The following is a 15,461-nucleotide window of genomic DNA, read 5'->3' as shown; positions in this document are numbered from 1 at the left end:
GTACGCACCGCAAACTAGTTTGAAAATGTTTATCCTTTTGCTTCTACAAAGTACCATACCTGAAGGTCATCGTCAGAGTCACACTTAATACACACGTAAAACAAGTTCTGCTTCCCTCAGTTTTCATAGGCTAATTCCGGACATCGAATGCACTGAATCCACTTCTCGCTACATATACTCGCACTGTATGGATCGCCATAAACTAAACACAATGTATCGTCGTCCTCTGAGGAAGAGTCGTAATCTTCTTTGGACCTTCTTTGACATTGTTTATAGGTACAAAACTATTTGCTTGGGGAGTTCTTATAGCAAGATCACCATGTCTTTTCAGAAATACCGGATACCAGTCTGGGCCAGCAATGGCCTTTTCATTCCACGACTCTGGGCATTTCAATCCTACCGCTTTTGCATAGTTGTAAGCCAAATCGCGAACCTCTTTTGTAGTGAGTTCAAATTATATGTACGAAGCTTATTTTGGTATGATACTAGTAATTCTTCCTAGTATTAGTATTACGAAGAGTAACCTAATGTAAATAAGCATTGGCCGAACTGTAGTTTGCCATCTGTAACACGTGCACAAAATCTTGCCAATGTTCTGTTGTGGACATGAAATTCTTTAGCAGCTTTAGGCCTACGTATTGATATGGGGTTATTATTTATTTTCATAGCTCTTGCTGCAACCAGTAGATCTTCCATTGGTGGTGCTTTCCTCTCTGTCTTTCTTTTGTATATTTTCACCGTCTGCGAAACCGAGATAACCCTTATTATACATATACATATCGTTTGTGTTATACATAAACATATTTGTGTTATACATAAACATACACACACAAAAATATTTGTTTATACCGCTTTCACGAACACACAAAACAGCAATTTCAGGATTCGGAAAATTTACATTCCGGCACTGAAAACAGACAAAGTTCAACTGATGCAGCACCGTTGTTCCTGCGCATCTCCAAACGAGTACAGTTAGTAGTGACATCTAGTAAGTAATCAAGAAAGCAGCACCGGCACGCTAATGTTTTCGTTTTTTTTTTCAGAATTGCTACTGACAACATGACCCTGTCTCCCATACGTTTGACGAGTTTAAAGCCATATGTGCCGGTACTACCAGTAAATATGGAGTGCATTAGTAAAACTATTAGTATTATTTCTCACCTTTGATGGTAGAACAAGTATTCTTCAGTAAAATTTAGTTTTCCAACAATAACAGTTTAGTTCAGTTGTTTGTAGGTACTCTTCAAATAAGCATTCTTTAGAATCAACACCAACAACAGCGTAAAAATTCTTGTCAAATTTAAGAAGCTTAATACTCAGAGTTCCGAAAACTACGTAACACTTACTACTTCAAGTGCTGAATTCAAACTTCCGTAGTGGAAGTTTCGATGTACAGTAAAAAAAGCTGCATTTTCGAGGGGGGGGGGGGAATTCCCATATTGAACGCACATAGCATCGGAACTGAATACTTCAACAATAAAACTATTTATTTTACGCTGGAAGATATTTAATTTCATTTAAGACATTTTGAAACATTTACTTTATAAAATATGAATTATATCTTTGTTAATTGTTTTAAATTAATTTTCTGGAAAGAAACGTCTTGCAACAAATGCTCGGGAATTTCACCTAATTGAACGCACAAAATATCGAATGTGACTTTCAAATAAAACCATTTATTTTACGCTGTTAAATTAATATATTTGGTGTTCATATTTGGCAAACGTCACTGAGGCTTCTGGGATGAATCGATCTACATTTGTTCGTTCGTCTGCCTGTACCACACATACTACAGGGTACCACCTTCGATATTTTAAGTTTAAATTTTCAGGGTACAAGCACGAGACACTTTAAATTTCCAGTATAGATTTTGGTGGCATACCAACATACAATTTCAAAATGGTGGCTTTAAAAAAATAGCGGGTATCCACGCTACAAAGTGCAATTTTCGGTCTATTAAGTTGAAATTTTTAGAATATAAGCATGAGACACACTAAATTAGCTGTATATATTTTGGCGGCTATCTAATGTAAAATTTCAAAATGGCGGCCATTTTTTCAAAACAGCAGTGAATAGAAAGTTGTTGTAAGTTGTGACAATGATAATCTTGAAATATAAATCACATTTTAACACTTTTACCCCAAAGACACTGAAATATTTCGAAAAAACCCAATTAAACCCGATTAAACCCGAAAAAACCCACATGGGTCCAGGTGGGTTGGGCTTTTTTTAAAAAAAAACGGGTTTTTTCAAACCTTGCACCTTACACAAGTTGTGAAATAATAGTCAAGTAGTGAACAAAGTGTGGGATTAGCAACACTGCTTTTGATTTAAATTCCACATCCAAGGTGTTATATCACCATAATAATAATGTAAGTAAATATATTGACCAAGAACCAGGTTGGTAGCCGGCCCAAAAATGTAGAAGCGGCCGGCTGAAGTTCATTTCCAAGCCTACTGTGAAAATTTTAGGGGGAAAGCAAAAAATCAGGGAGGGCGACCCCCAAGATACGGGTCTGCCAAACACAGGTTTATTAATTACTAACTAACTAAAACTAACTCTATGGCCTATGGAACCCGGAGGTTCAGTGCCGCGTTCACAAAAGCTCTCCACTGACTTCTATCTTCTTATTAATTACTAAGACTTATTTTATGTAAGCACTCACCATGTATCACAGCTGTACAAAAACGTCTTCTATAAGCTTTACTTGGGTTGCTGGAAATTTGTGGAGACGAGCAGAGCGTCCAGCGGGGATAGGGGAATCCATCTTGAGCAGTACACTTCTTATGGGAATTCTCGGAGTTCTCTAGTTTCCTCCCACTTTCTTCATTCCACCATTTCATTCATTTTTCATTATCGCCATCTCCTCTAGCCTAGCCGGCATAACCGTTGGACGTAAAAATAAAAAATTTCATTTCATTTTTGAGATTTGGGATGTTTGCCAATAATAACGTTGGATTTCTTCCTGAAACACAACCATCCAGTTCTCTACAAAATCAAAGTGCAAAACCAGAGTATCATTTCTTGATGTACTTGATCTTTTCTTAGCAGCAATGGCGTCTCTTTGAATGCGGCGGATGTAAGCATGACAGACTCCTTTCACGCTCCAATTGTTTACCAGTCACGTATTTTTGACACTAGATTTGATCGAACCTGTTCTTGGTCAATATATTTACTTACATTATTGTTATGGTGATATAACACCTTGGATGTGGAATTTAAATCAAAAGCAGTGTTGCTAATCCCACACTTTGTTCACACTAATTTACTATTATTTCACAACTTGTATAAGGTGCAATATAAATATTCATATCTCTCTTCCCAGAAAAATAACACGAAGTCTGTCTTTACAGGATTGGAGAACAATGTCGTGTGCATGCTTTGTGCAAGTTTTATAAAAAATTAAGATGGGGTTTTGAAATATTAATTTTTGAAAATAGTCAAATTTTGAAATTTACATTTTTTTTCATTCTAAATTCTCACTTGTAGTGTACAGATAGGTAGGAAATAATATTTTTACTGTAATGTCATGTATTCATAGTATTTATTCCTATAAATATACCACATTGACTTGATCCCTAGTCTTCCATTGCAGGCGCTGCTATCGGCTGAAAGAATTCCACTCGCTTTCTTTCGCTTAGCAACAGCTGAATCCTTATTAGCCCAACGCGTGGGTGTGTGAGGGTGAGAGCTTTAGTTCGCATTTTTGCCACGGCTCAAGACATTTTGGCAGCACAATAGCATACAACAAATCTTATCTCTCTTCATTTAAGCACACGAAATATCTGAAATATGTGCACAACGAAGTTTTTTTTCCAAGTTCAACAATTTTGTTACAGTTTATTTTACACCTCTAATGTCTCTGTTTGGTATGGTCTGGAAGAGTTGAAAACATACAGTAGTATAAAATAAACAACAAAAAAGGTTTCTAGCACTTTTTGTTTTTTTCTTAATAATACCTTCTAAACGCCAATTCCTCATTTTGCTTCAAACGTAACTATCTGTGGTGATTTTTTAAGAGGTTGCAACACTGTTGCAAATCACCAGAGACCAAAACTGTTTTGTTTCTGTATTCTGGTTATGTCCATCTTTAATATATATATTTTTTTCACAAGAATTCAAAATGGTCGAAGGGCACCCGTTGTATGATTTGAAATGAAACAGCCCACACTATGAAGAGAAAAAAAAAAGAAGTCTGTTAATTTCCACTTACTGACGCGACAGGCTTAATAGGATAAAATATTTGCATCGATTTTATTCAGAAGGAGCATTTTCGAACATGTTTCATATTATTGACAAAAAAGGGAAAGTGTTTTAAGCGCTGGATTTCCCTGAGCGACGAAAATACGAGATTAATCTATTTGTATGTAATAAAACACAATTTTGTGCAATAGGATTTTATTACTTGACAAGATTTTTAAAATTAATTCGTGTCTGAAGGTGAGGTATTTACAGAAAAGCAATCTAATGCTAAATAATTATTTTTAGTTTCCATCCTTCATTCCAACAAAATCTATGTACAGGTAGCAATTGTTATCCGATGCCTACTTGCGTGTGCTATACATGTCTTTGTCTGCTGGATTGCTTTGGCCTATATCACCGACTGCCTGAATCTTCTGTTCCTGAAATTAAAATAATACTGTTACTAAGCACAATTTTAATATCGTAAATTACATTATTTATATTGTCACTTATGATTTGGAATCAATGGCCTTAATATAACATAAAATCTGCATCAACACAGAAAAAACCACACATACAGTATATATATATACTACACGCGAAGATCACATTCGTGATTATAGTTCAACTCAAATCCTTGACGTTTAAGATGTGTCATCCTTTTCACAGTACCCAATGCAAGTTAAGCGACGTTGCCTAATATGGTCTGCTTCATCCGATGCTTGGGAGAAATATTATTTGCGCTCGAAAAAAGTTTTCATGATAGAATGTTAGTTATGTTTAGGAGGAAAAAATTGTTTCTAAACACGTAGAGAAAGAAAAAGCACGATTCAACGTCCAGTGGTTCATATTTTGCTGTAAGTCTGTTTCTTCATACAGAAGTCAATCTAAAACAGTCTTTGTTTTCTCAGTTTCTTTATTTGAAGCGCCTTCTTTGATCTCCTGTCTATGTTTTACGTATAAACAAAATGTCTAATCAACAGACAATGTTTATAACGAACATTATGTCTTTCAATGATATACAACAAGAACATGAAACCTCGTTTAGTTTGACGTTTGAGTTCAGGACGTGTATATGTGTGTCTCGCTCTCTTAGGCAACACATTTGTTTGGTCCAGTATTTGTATGTGGTAGCTGTGTTCAGAAAAATATATATATCGCTTAGTAACCTCAGTACAAGTGATGGTGATCCTTCCTGTGGATATAGCAGTAAAGCGAGAACAATAGTGTTCAGTTTATATTTTCGCGTTAGTTTCACGTTATGCTTGTAGACGAAATGAAATTAAATCCGACAACATCACACTTGCACATCATTGGCTTTCGCTAGACGTCAAGAATTTTCAGCCGGATTATACGTTCGTTTTTCACATTTGCTAACGACACTTAGCCTATTACTAACCTACGTGTTTTACGGGAAAATGTTTCGACACAAAAATTTACAATACATGTATTTCATTCCACACAATTCAATATTTTCAACAACTGAATGTATATATTATGTTGGAAGAATATATTCATGTATCCTGAATTTTGCATCTACCAGTATCATGTAGACGGATATCTGAGTACAGTTATCACAACAAAAACATTCATAAAAATTATATCACTTTAGGACGGGTGCTTAGTGAAGCGGAAACAGCTCATAAGAAAAAGGGTCACACAACCCTAAGGTGATGCTACTATCAGGCACGTACGAAGGAATTTATTTCGAGAGTAGTCCAAAGCTTTTGCATAGGCGAGGCGGGGATCCAAATTCAACACGAGGATACATTCTATTAACACTTGTAAACTCACTTCTAAACAGGGTTGGCAAAAACCATGGTTTTTATTAAAAAAAACACCAAAAACCAGGTTTTTTTGGTTTAAATAATTTGATCTATGTATTTACATTACATATGGATAGAAACAAGTTTGTTTCGCCTTGGTGTTATTATGCAGCAACAAGGTTGTGCTGGAAGGAGTCACATAAGTGTAAAGCGGAATCCAAACCGCTTCTCAGCTTACATTCGAGGGAAATTATTCTCCATTTGGACTCAAAACCGGGACTATTGGCCACAAATGCGATGAGTCTGACTCACTCACGAAGGACTCCTGATAAAATTACGTTGTACTGATCTTGACATAATTGTTAAGATAATTGTCAAGAGTCATTTCAGAAGGACATAAAGATACACATTTGCACAAGTGAAACCATTATACAGAATTATATATAAATCGGAAAACTCTCGCCTTAGACATTGAGAAAATCCTGTGTCAATGCAAAGCAGTAACACTAAAGTCTCGCTATTGCTTGGCATGTAGGCCTAAAAGTTTATGATCAACGTATCATAATATGTATGATAAAACTGAGGTATCCAATTGCAAATTTAGTATGTAGATATTATTCAATTAAATTAAAACTGGAAGTCCAATCAAAGCTAACGTTGGAAGCTACATAGGCAGTCGATAAATTTTGCTAATTTTTATCAATATATTTATGCAACCGAGGTTTCTTTATAAAACAAAATCCCATTCGGGCGTACAATTTGATTTCGTTTCGTGTGTTTAGGCTTAACATTCTTATGTAATGCCGAGGTACGAAGAAGACTTTCGCTTAAAGTGACACCCGAATCGCTACTTAGTTTACACTTGAAAGAAGGATTGTGGTTCGACCGAGAATTAAACATGGGATGACTTGATTAAAAGGTGAAAAGGAGATGAAACTAATGCAGATGGTATGTTATGTGGAAACGTCACCATGAAGTTCATACGATTTAAACCATTTTTCTTTCTTTTCTTTTTGTTTTTTTCTTTTTTGGTTTAAACCAGTTGGTTTTTTTGAAAAAACCAGCTGGTTTAAACCACCTTGGTTTAAGCCAGCCAACCCTGCTTCTAAATTGGACTGATAGATAATTGCTTTAATCTATATTGCGGGGAAGGGGTCCGGACGCCTAGAATGATTCCCTGTATACATCTTTCAGGATAGGAAGTCTAATTTTTCTAATGTTCCTTTTTTTTTTAATTACTTAAAGGTACAACATATTTACATGGTTAAGAAAATTATTCTGTCAACTTCAATTGAACAATTGTGTGTATATTGAAAAATAATGAAAATGATAAAAATACAACACACGTAGAGAACACATGAAGAGAAATTTATTCGACGCACAAATTGGAAAAAAACATCATTGATCCAACAAAAAATTCTTGATGTTTAGATTTCTTCTCTCTCCCCTCCTTTTTTTAATTACACTGACCACTCGCACAGTTCACTTTCAGACAACACTCATGCTGTTATAACCAGGACATAATACCAGAAACATCAAGAAAAGTGAATAAAAAGAAAAATATGTCTATAAGTTTACAAAAAGGTTAGAAAAAATTTGAGAGGAGATATTTCTTAAATCATGGCTTAATAATGACTCTGTTTCGTCCAGAATACTGAGTAGAGCAAGTTGTACTCACAAGACAGATATCACGTACAAAACTTCACCTTACATTGAAATTCTAAAATGTATAATGGTCATTTAAGTGCCAAAGAAGTTCATTTTTATCGATTTTCTCAACTATGCACGAGATTTAACCCTCACAACTGTAGTTTTCAAATGTTACTATCTCAACCTGCGCCCTCTACACAGCGCATCATTCACATATGAGCATGAATCTCCTTGTTATTCCTCACATCTTTACATGTCCCTTTACAAATACAAGTGAAAGACGTCTTGATAAAAATTAACAAGAGGTACCATAGAAGGGAGATTTTTTCGATTACTTTTTCAATATCTCACACCGTTTGCAAGATTTGAGCCTATTTCCTGTTGGAGTTTTTAATTCATGTATGACCAGTTTTCATTCTTCTTGCATGCAGTATGTAATAAGTAAATACATTACATACACAATTAATTATAATGTCAGTTATATATGTTGTTCATTGGGCAAAACAATAAAGATTCAACTTAGAGTGGTTATCCTTCGTTTTTCATTATAATTTGGCCATGAAACAAGCGCCTGAGAGGTATGAAACCCCCGTATACAATTATGTGGTGTTGGAATGTATAATACGCAGGATATGATGCTTTAGTTTTTTTTTAATTTCAACACTTCAAGTGTACCCGTAAAAATGTAATAAAGAAATAATGGTCATGATTTTTAAATATTCAATTAGAACTGGACAATCTACATAAAATTTGCAATGGATCAGTGAAACGTCATCTTTCTAGAGCCTGTAGTTTCCGAGATCTCATTGTCGAAAGGATTGGCCACAAACGTATAAACGTCCACAAATGTATAGTCTAAAAGAACTTCAAAGATGGCAGCACAATTCATCTGCATTGATTTTGGAAAAGGCTTATTAAAATACAAAAGATTTGATCAATAATTTAAAAAAGATAAACTTTATGAAAAACGGATCTATTTAAATAATTTATTTAAAGTACAAATATTTTAAAATATTTGTCATTATTAAACGTGAAATCACAAATAACCGTAAATAAAAGCTTTCAATCCAAAGTTATAGGTTGGAGCTCAGTTGCTTGTTGCTATTGCAGAATTCTGATAAATAGATACTTTATATTTTTGTTATTTATTTATTTATTTGAATGAATGAATTAATCATGAGGATGCGGTGCATAACTCACTGCCAAGGCATGATCTGAGCAAGATACAGAAATCCGACAAACTAAATGTTGATATACGTATCCGAATAAACTTAGCGCAATTTACTCTTTAAAGTGTGTTTCTAACAATTGTTTTTGATTAATTATAATACATTCCAGGTTAGTTAAATGCACTAACATGTTTCATAAATACGTGTGTGCATATATATATATATATATTACATATACATGATTTATTTATAATTTGAAACATTATTGAATGTTACTGACAAATTTCAAACAAAATGGGAAAAACTTCGGGGTAAGAAAGATGTTTGTTACGAAGAGGAGATTTTTTACACCACGTTCTAAAGATAGCAAAAGAAGAAACTGAAAGTTTGAAAAGCTGTGAAATCGGGACTATTGAGTGAAGAAAAGCTCAAGACTTGAATTTTACTTATCTTTATTGTAAAGATAAATTTTACCAAATTTCAAGTGCGGTGTACTCGATTAAATATGTAAAAGATGAATGCTTACAGAGGTTGTTTTAGATCTATGGTGATGATTTCAATCTGCACTTACCTAGAGAAACCATGTCATCACCATCGAGAGTCCTCTATTTGGTGGCCCTGCATCTGAGCAATTGCCCGACAGCGAAGTTTCCACTGTAGAAGACTGGCAGTATAGTCATGTTAAGCCGCAACCACTCCTTCTGAAAGGCTTTCCATAGGGGGTCTCCTGTGAGCCAAGGCTCATTTTAGGAGGCAGAGGGCGCAAAAGTCCATCGGTGACGCATCACGGGACTTCACTGAAATGTCTGTGATGGAATGGCACGCTTGACGCCTTGTCTTGTCACCCACACATGATTATTGTTTCTTCCGTAGAGATGGGGTATGTCACGGCGATAAACAGATATCAGGATGTTAGCCTCATAATATTCCGAATTCATCTTCGTATTTTTGGCTACTTAACACGCCCCTTCCGTCGCTTTACTAACCTCAAATCGCGATTAATTATGGTGTGCATTGTCTTCAGTGATGTCTGTAGGCGGTTCGCTATACTTCTCTGTGTGGGTGGATCTCCCTGATGACCTGACCCTCGACTTGCCGAATTCTAACTCGTATCCGGCTAGTGGCAGGTCGGGCGTTGGCCTGTTTCTGTCCCACAGGAAGTATCTCACACCTCGCCTTACCTGCCCCTTTCAACACCCGTGATATGTCATTTTTGGACACAGTGAATCATCCACGCTCCTTGCGCAGTTTAATAATGGCACTATAACTGTAGTTCACGTCGGAAAGAACAGTTATATAGCCCTTCCCATAAGCACTTATTTTTGGTGGCATTTGTCCCGATATGCACTTACCACACCTGTCACGCACAGTCAATGGTCCAAGGTGCTTACACGATTGGCAGCTTCCTTCTCTTCTTGCTTGGTGGTGCTGCACAAGGTGTGTAATTTCGTCACCATTGATCAGACACAACTTCTGTATTTATAATAATGTTTTAGCCTTCGCAGCTGTAGTACGGTATTGTGATGGATTAATTTCGAAATATGACAGATTAGCACAGGTGTTAATATACATGAATACAATAGATGAATATGTTTTTAAATTGCACATACAGTGTTGAAAAGAAGCTACCTAATTAAGAGCATCAAAGTTTAAAAGCTTTATTTACCGTCTCCTTGAATCGAAATCCCCAGTAGCCGACATCCTGGACCATTTCACCTGTTTTATCGAGTGAAACATTTTTCTCCTTTGAATCTTTTTGGATAGCATCTACCACAACAGGTACTACGGCTATCAAAAAATAAATTCCTGTGAGTCTGAACTTTCGATTCCTCTTTCGTAAGCATACATAGAAAACAGAATAGATGATCCCTACCGCAAGAAGGCTCAAATCTAATAATCAAACAGATAGGTCGGCCTCTAAAATATCACTCTTAAACAGATAAGGAATATTCATTCCTTGTCTAGGCGAACATCCTAAGGAGAAACGTACACGCACAAGATTCGTTCGAAGAAATATTTTTTCGAAGTTCACTCCATACATATAAGCTCACCGCAAGAAAAGTTACCCCTGGCTTTAGAATCTCCATCGTGATAGTAATGATATGACAACAGCGAAGTAATAATGATGGTAATGTTATCATTCATTTTGCAAAATCTCGTTGGAGTACATGAAACAGGGAAGTTTCTGTATATTATAAATATTGAATTTCTCGAGAAAAATATGGATTACGAAATAACAAGGACAAATAGAACCAAACTAATGGGTAGGAATTTCATTTAAGAAAGGAGGTCTTAAACAGATGTTAACTTTGCTCTTTCCTGCTTACTTTTCTTTAGTCATGAATTCACTATGTACTAAATGGATTGTTTAAAAAGAGAAAGAAGTTGAACTATTCGAGGAAAGTCACCATAATCGGATCCGTGTCCTAAGTCGGAATCCTCTTTTACTTCGCAAGACAGGATGCTCTGCCTGTTGAAATGGACAGGAACGAAAAGACAAAGACGTAATTCTTATGTTATGCAGGATGGAGCACTAAACAGCAATTAACACCCGCAAAGTTGAGGCATTCTTGATTCTTTGTTTTGGTGTGGAGGTAAATTTTGACGTCCGTGCAAAAATCTGCCATTTGGGAAAGATTTAGGAAGTTAGTGGAGAGACTTTGTACATTTTAATCTTGAGGAAGTATTATTCTTTGTAACTGTGATGTTTGTTCGGTAGCACATACAGTTGAAACTGGTTAAATATCGACGGACAAGTCGGACCCCATGTCATATCCGAAGTGAGACCCCTGATTTCTTTGTACAAGATATCCCTTATTGTCAACGAAGAATTGCAGCCTGTTACTAAATCCATCGTACATATTGTTTCAGAAGGCAAAGTAATCCTATGTCATAACATTATCTCCATACAAACATGATCTACTTCAATCTGTGATAAACTCAAAGGGAAAGGGAAAGAAACCTTCGCCCACTACAGGAAGGGTGCCCATGAACAAACAGAACAGAAGTTCTCAAGACAACGCACTACAAGCACGAGGATGTAGCAAGTGAACTAGAGATCTTGCTTGCACAATTCGTGATCGGGAAGACGACAATTCAGAGAGTGGTCACGTTTCATTCATTTCTAGCGGAGACAGCGCCTTGGATATTACACAAGCAGGAGCGCCAAACGACAATTATCCTGATTGTTTGTTTTGTGGGGAGAAGTTCTCTATGGATTGTAGGAATGAAATGCGCAGATAATGTCAAATGTGTGGTATGTGGATACACGATGCGTGCACGGGGAATGACCGTGAGATATACATTTGTGGCTTCGGTCATAAAAGGGACGATCAATGAGGTTTGATTTTGTTTTTTGTTTTTGTTTTTCATTTGACTTAGTGCATTGTGTTTTTTTTTTTCTATTGTCAAGAGATGTGTATCACATTTGCAAAATAAAGTTTTGTGCTATTTTGATACTTCATTTGTGACTTTCGTATCAGTTATTACGGGGATCCGACTTTGGAGACCTTTTTCCTAAACGCTATTTTCGTCACTTTTCAGTAAATATTTTTTTAACAAAATCTTATGAGCTGAATAATGTTCAACTGCCTAATGTCAAATGTTTGTCCCATACAGTACATACAATAGGTCCTATAGTATTGGAGCTATGGACCTTTAAAATTCATTTTTCATGTTTTTGGTAGCCTATAACTCCGAAAGGAAGCATTTGTGCACCCAGGTTGGTCTATACTTTTGTCTTATCTTGGTGTCAGAAATCACCTCCCAAACGTTGTCGGTGTTTTTTTGAAACACCCTGTATATATGCCTTATCTTTGAACCATATTTTTGTTAAATGTCATTAAAGTTTAAGAGTTTATCATAATATTGGCTAATATCTCATTAACCATACTACGTACTATAGCTTTGCTAGTATCATAATGAAACAGCTAATGAGAGTAGACTTCAGGGGCAGTGTCATCTTAACTCGTTCGCTGCCACTTGACGCCATATGGCGTCATTCATACCTATTGCTGTATGCCATTGACGCCATTTGGCGTCAAGAGGTAGTTCTCATTGTAGACATTGTCTGTAAAATAGCACGTAGGTATTAGAGGTTTGCATGGGCTCGGTCCTAGCCTTTGGGCCTACAAAGCACATATTACTTCGGGCCCAGGCCGGGCTCAGTAAACTTTTAAACATATATAACCATATTTCTCGGGCCTAATTCTGTAAATATACTGTACAACGATTTTTATAGGACCGTCTTTCTGGAGAACTTTTAAAGCACAACTGCAAAATTAAACTTATAATTGCTGTAAATAAAAATACAACTTTGCGTTAATGATTAAGTTTCTGTAATTCGGGCTTATTTTGGGCTCATTTGATTTATCACACGAGCTTAGGCCGGGCTCGGGCCTAAATGCTAAAACATATTTCGGACTCGGGTCGGGCCTCGCATTATAAATTTGCGGGCCGGGCTAAAAATTCCGGCCCGTTCAGACCTCTAGCAGCAATAGAGCTTTTATATTCTGGTGGCTCAAAGTGTTGGCTTGGTCATTTTCTGTAGTGTGCTTGGTTTCCACTAGATGTAGCCAGTTTGTTGCAAAAGGCTAAATGTTGGAAAAGTGTAGATGGCACATTGGGTTGGTATACTGAAATCAAGGTGGCAGCAAAAGAGTTAACAGATGAAGTGGTTTCGCGTTCTTCATTAATTTTTAAGTTCAAAAACTGATTCGTTTTCCTCAATTTTCTCGAAAATTACGCAAGAACTTTTATAAACTGACATATTATTTTGTTCTATTCAGTGAGATTAATGATTAGTATATGCCTATCTTTGGATTTTTTGTTAAATTCTAACAATACTGTAGAATTGATTATTTTTTACAGTAGTGATTTCTAGAACTTTTTATTGCTATTTCGTAATTTACAAAAGTAATGAAGGAACCTGAAAGTACTTTCAGATATTTTTAAAAGTACAATGTTAGTTCTTGCAGTGACAAGAAGGGTTCATTCGAATCAACTGAGAAAAAGAAATTTATTATGATATCTATTTGGACTACAATAACCTGTAAGACATTCTCGTTCTCTGTAAGACAGGGCTGATCATTTGAAACAACGTAACAGCAGAATAACTTTACTCTTGAGGACTCAAAACAAGCAATCAGATACGAGGAGCCTCCTTTTCCTCCAACCATGCGATGAAAGTCTAATAAAGCCTGTGTTGTATTGTACTAAATAGTTTGTTCCACCTGGAAGTCTTTCCTGATTTTGAAGATATTTTTCATACATGAAAGGAAAAGGAATGCTTATTTAAACCTCCGGCCGTCAACCAGCAAAAAGTCTTTCTTTCGTTTTTCAGTGATAGTTTACGAATTTACATACATATATATCTGAGGCGATCAACTGAAACCCGTTCGTTCCATGTATTATTGGTATAGCGTGTAGTAGAATATTGTTTAATAGTGTGTAATGCCTAATGTTGGGTGTTGGGTGTAGGAATGTTGTTGATACGTGTTTCCGTTCTGCAGGTATAACGAGTGAAAGATGGCGTTCAAGATTCCCAATCCATCCGAACAGGACCAGCATACCGTCATCCAGTTTCTGAGTGCCGAAGGCTGTCAATCAGCTGAAGTGTTTCGGCGTATGAAAAACGTGTATGGTGATGCATGCGTTTCCAAAACAACAGTGGTGGACTGGGTCAGAAAGTTTCGGAAGAGGCGTGAACAAACAACTGATTATCCCCGTCCTGTGCAGGATCTGTTTCAACGATTCAAGTGAGAAATGTTGCGATACCCGCCCGCCCTACGAGCCTGATCTTTCACCTTGTGACTTTCACATCTTTGGGTCTCTAAAGAAGGCACTGAAAGGTCAGAGATTTCAGTCTGACGCTGTGCGTGATTGATTTGATAGTCAGCCGTCCAAATTTTACATGGACGGCATTTGTAAGTTAGTGACAAGTGTCTCAACGCTCATGGTGACTTCCTCTGAACAATATTTTTACTGCATGTTAACCATAGACGCCTCTAGATAGTGTACAAGTTTCCGCTCGAAATAAAATTTATTTCATGAATTATGACCACTGAACAGATTTCAGTTGATCGTCCCTCACACATAGAAATATACAGGGTGTTTCAAAAGTCTCATGACAAAGGGTAACTCGGTTATCAGAGTTACAAAATGTTAGAGGATAAACCGTCTCCAAATATGACATTTTCAATCTAAAGTGAAGATTTTTTTTTTTAAAATCGGACAAGCCGTTTGAGCTGTACTCTCTCTATACGCCCAATGTTATGCAACGCTGCCATTAATAGACGGTGGGTGAGTGGAAGGCGGGGCTGAAGGTGGATAAATTTTTTAGGAGTATAGTGAATGGGAGCATATTTGAAATGGGGGCTGGCCATCGATATATTAGTGTAAGGGACAGTAAGTTTATTCACTTATGTTATGGGTCCAAGTAAATGGCAACGTATCTGCTGTGTTCACAAGTTAAACTGTGCTTGAGTTGATAAATCTTTTAACACCTGTTAAACTCTTTAAAACAGTGAATTAAGTTCCACTAGAGAAACCTACTACTCTAACGGAATTCTGCGCGAGTAGTGTTCAATACTGACACCATATAGTTTTAACCACACATGACTCCTGTAACTTCCAAGAAGACAAGAAGCAGCACAATCTGTAATTAAATATGTTCTAATAAGGGTGACTTTTTTT

General features: G+C 36.4%; 1 protein-coding gene across 4 annotated transcripts in view; it reads right to left on the bottom strand.

Moving 5' to 3' along the window:
* Positions 1-4,382: 4,382 nt before the first annotated feature.
* Mic26-27 (MICOS complex subunit 26/27) overlaps positions 4,383-15,461 on the bottom strand; it is a 65,317-nt gene continuing 54,238 nt past the window's right edge. For 2 of the 4 annotated variants that reach the window (XM_081769470.1, XM_081769473.1), the window contains exons 6-7: positions 10,435-10,556; positions 4,383-4,623 (exon numbers count right to left, since the gene is read on the bottom strand). In XM_081769470.1, coding sequence (XP_081625596.1) covers positions 4,546-4,623; positions 10,435-10,556 — 200 coding nt within the window. In that variant the 3' untranslated portion in view covers positions 4,383-4,545. The remainder of the gene's footprint in view (positions 4,624-10,434; positions 10,557-15,461) is intronic. The other 2 variants (XM_081769472.1, XM_081769471.1) reach the window with 1 other exon arrangement.

This window comes from Thermobia domestica, chromosome 8 (genome assembly GCF_964235325.1).
Source record: "Thermobia domestica chromosome 8, izTheDome1.hap1.1, whole genome shotgun sequence".
In the NCBI taxonomy this organism is placed as follows: Eukaryota; Metazoa; Arthropoda; class Insecta; order Zygentoma; family Lepismatidae; genus Thermobia; species Thermobia domestica.
The sequence above is the reverse complement of the archived record's forward strand: the minus strand, read 5'-3'. Positions and strand labels throughout refer to the sequence as shown.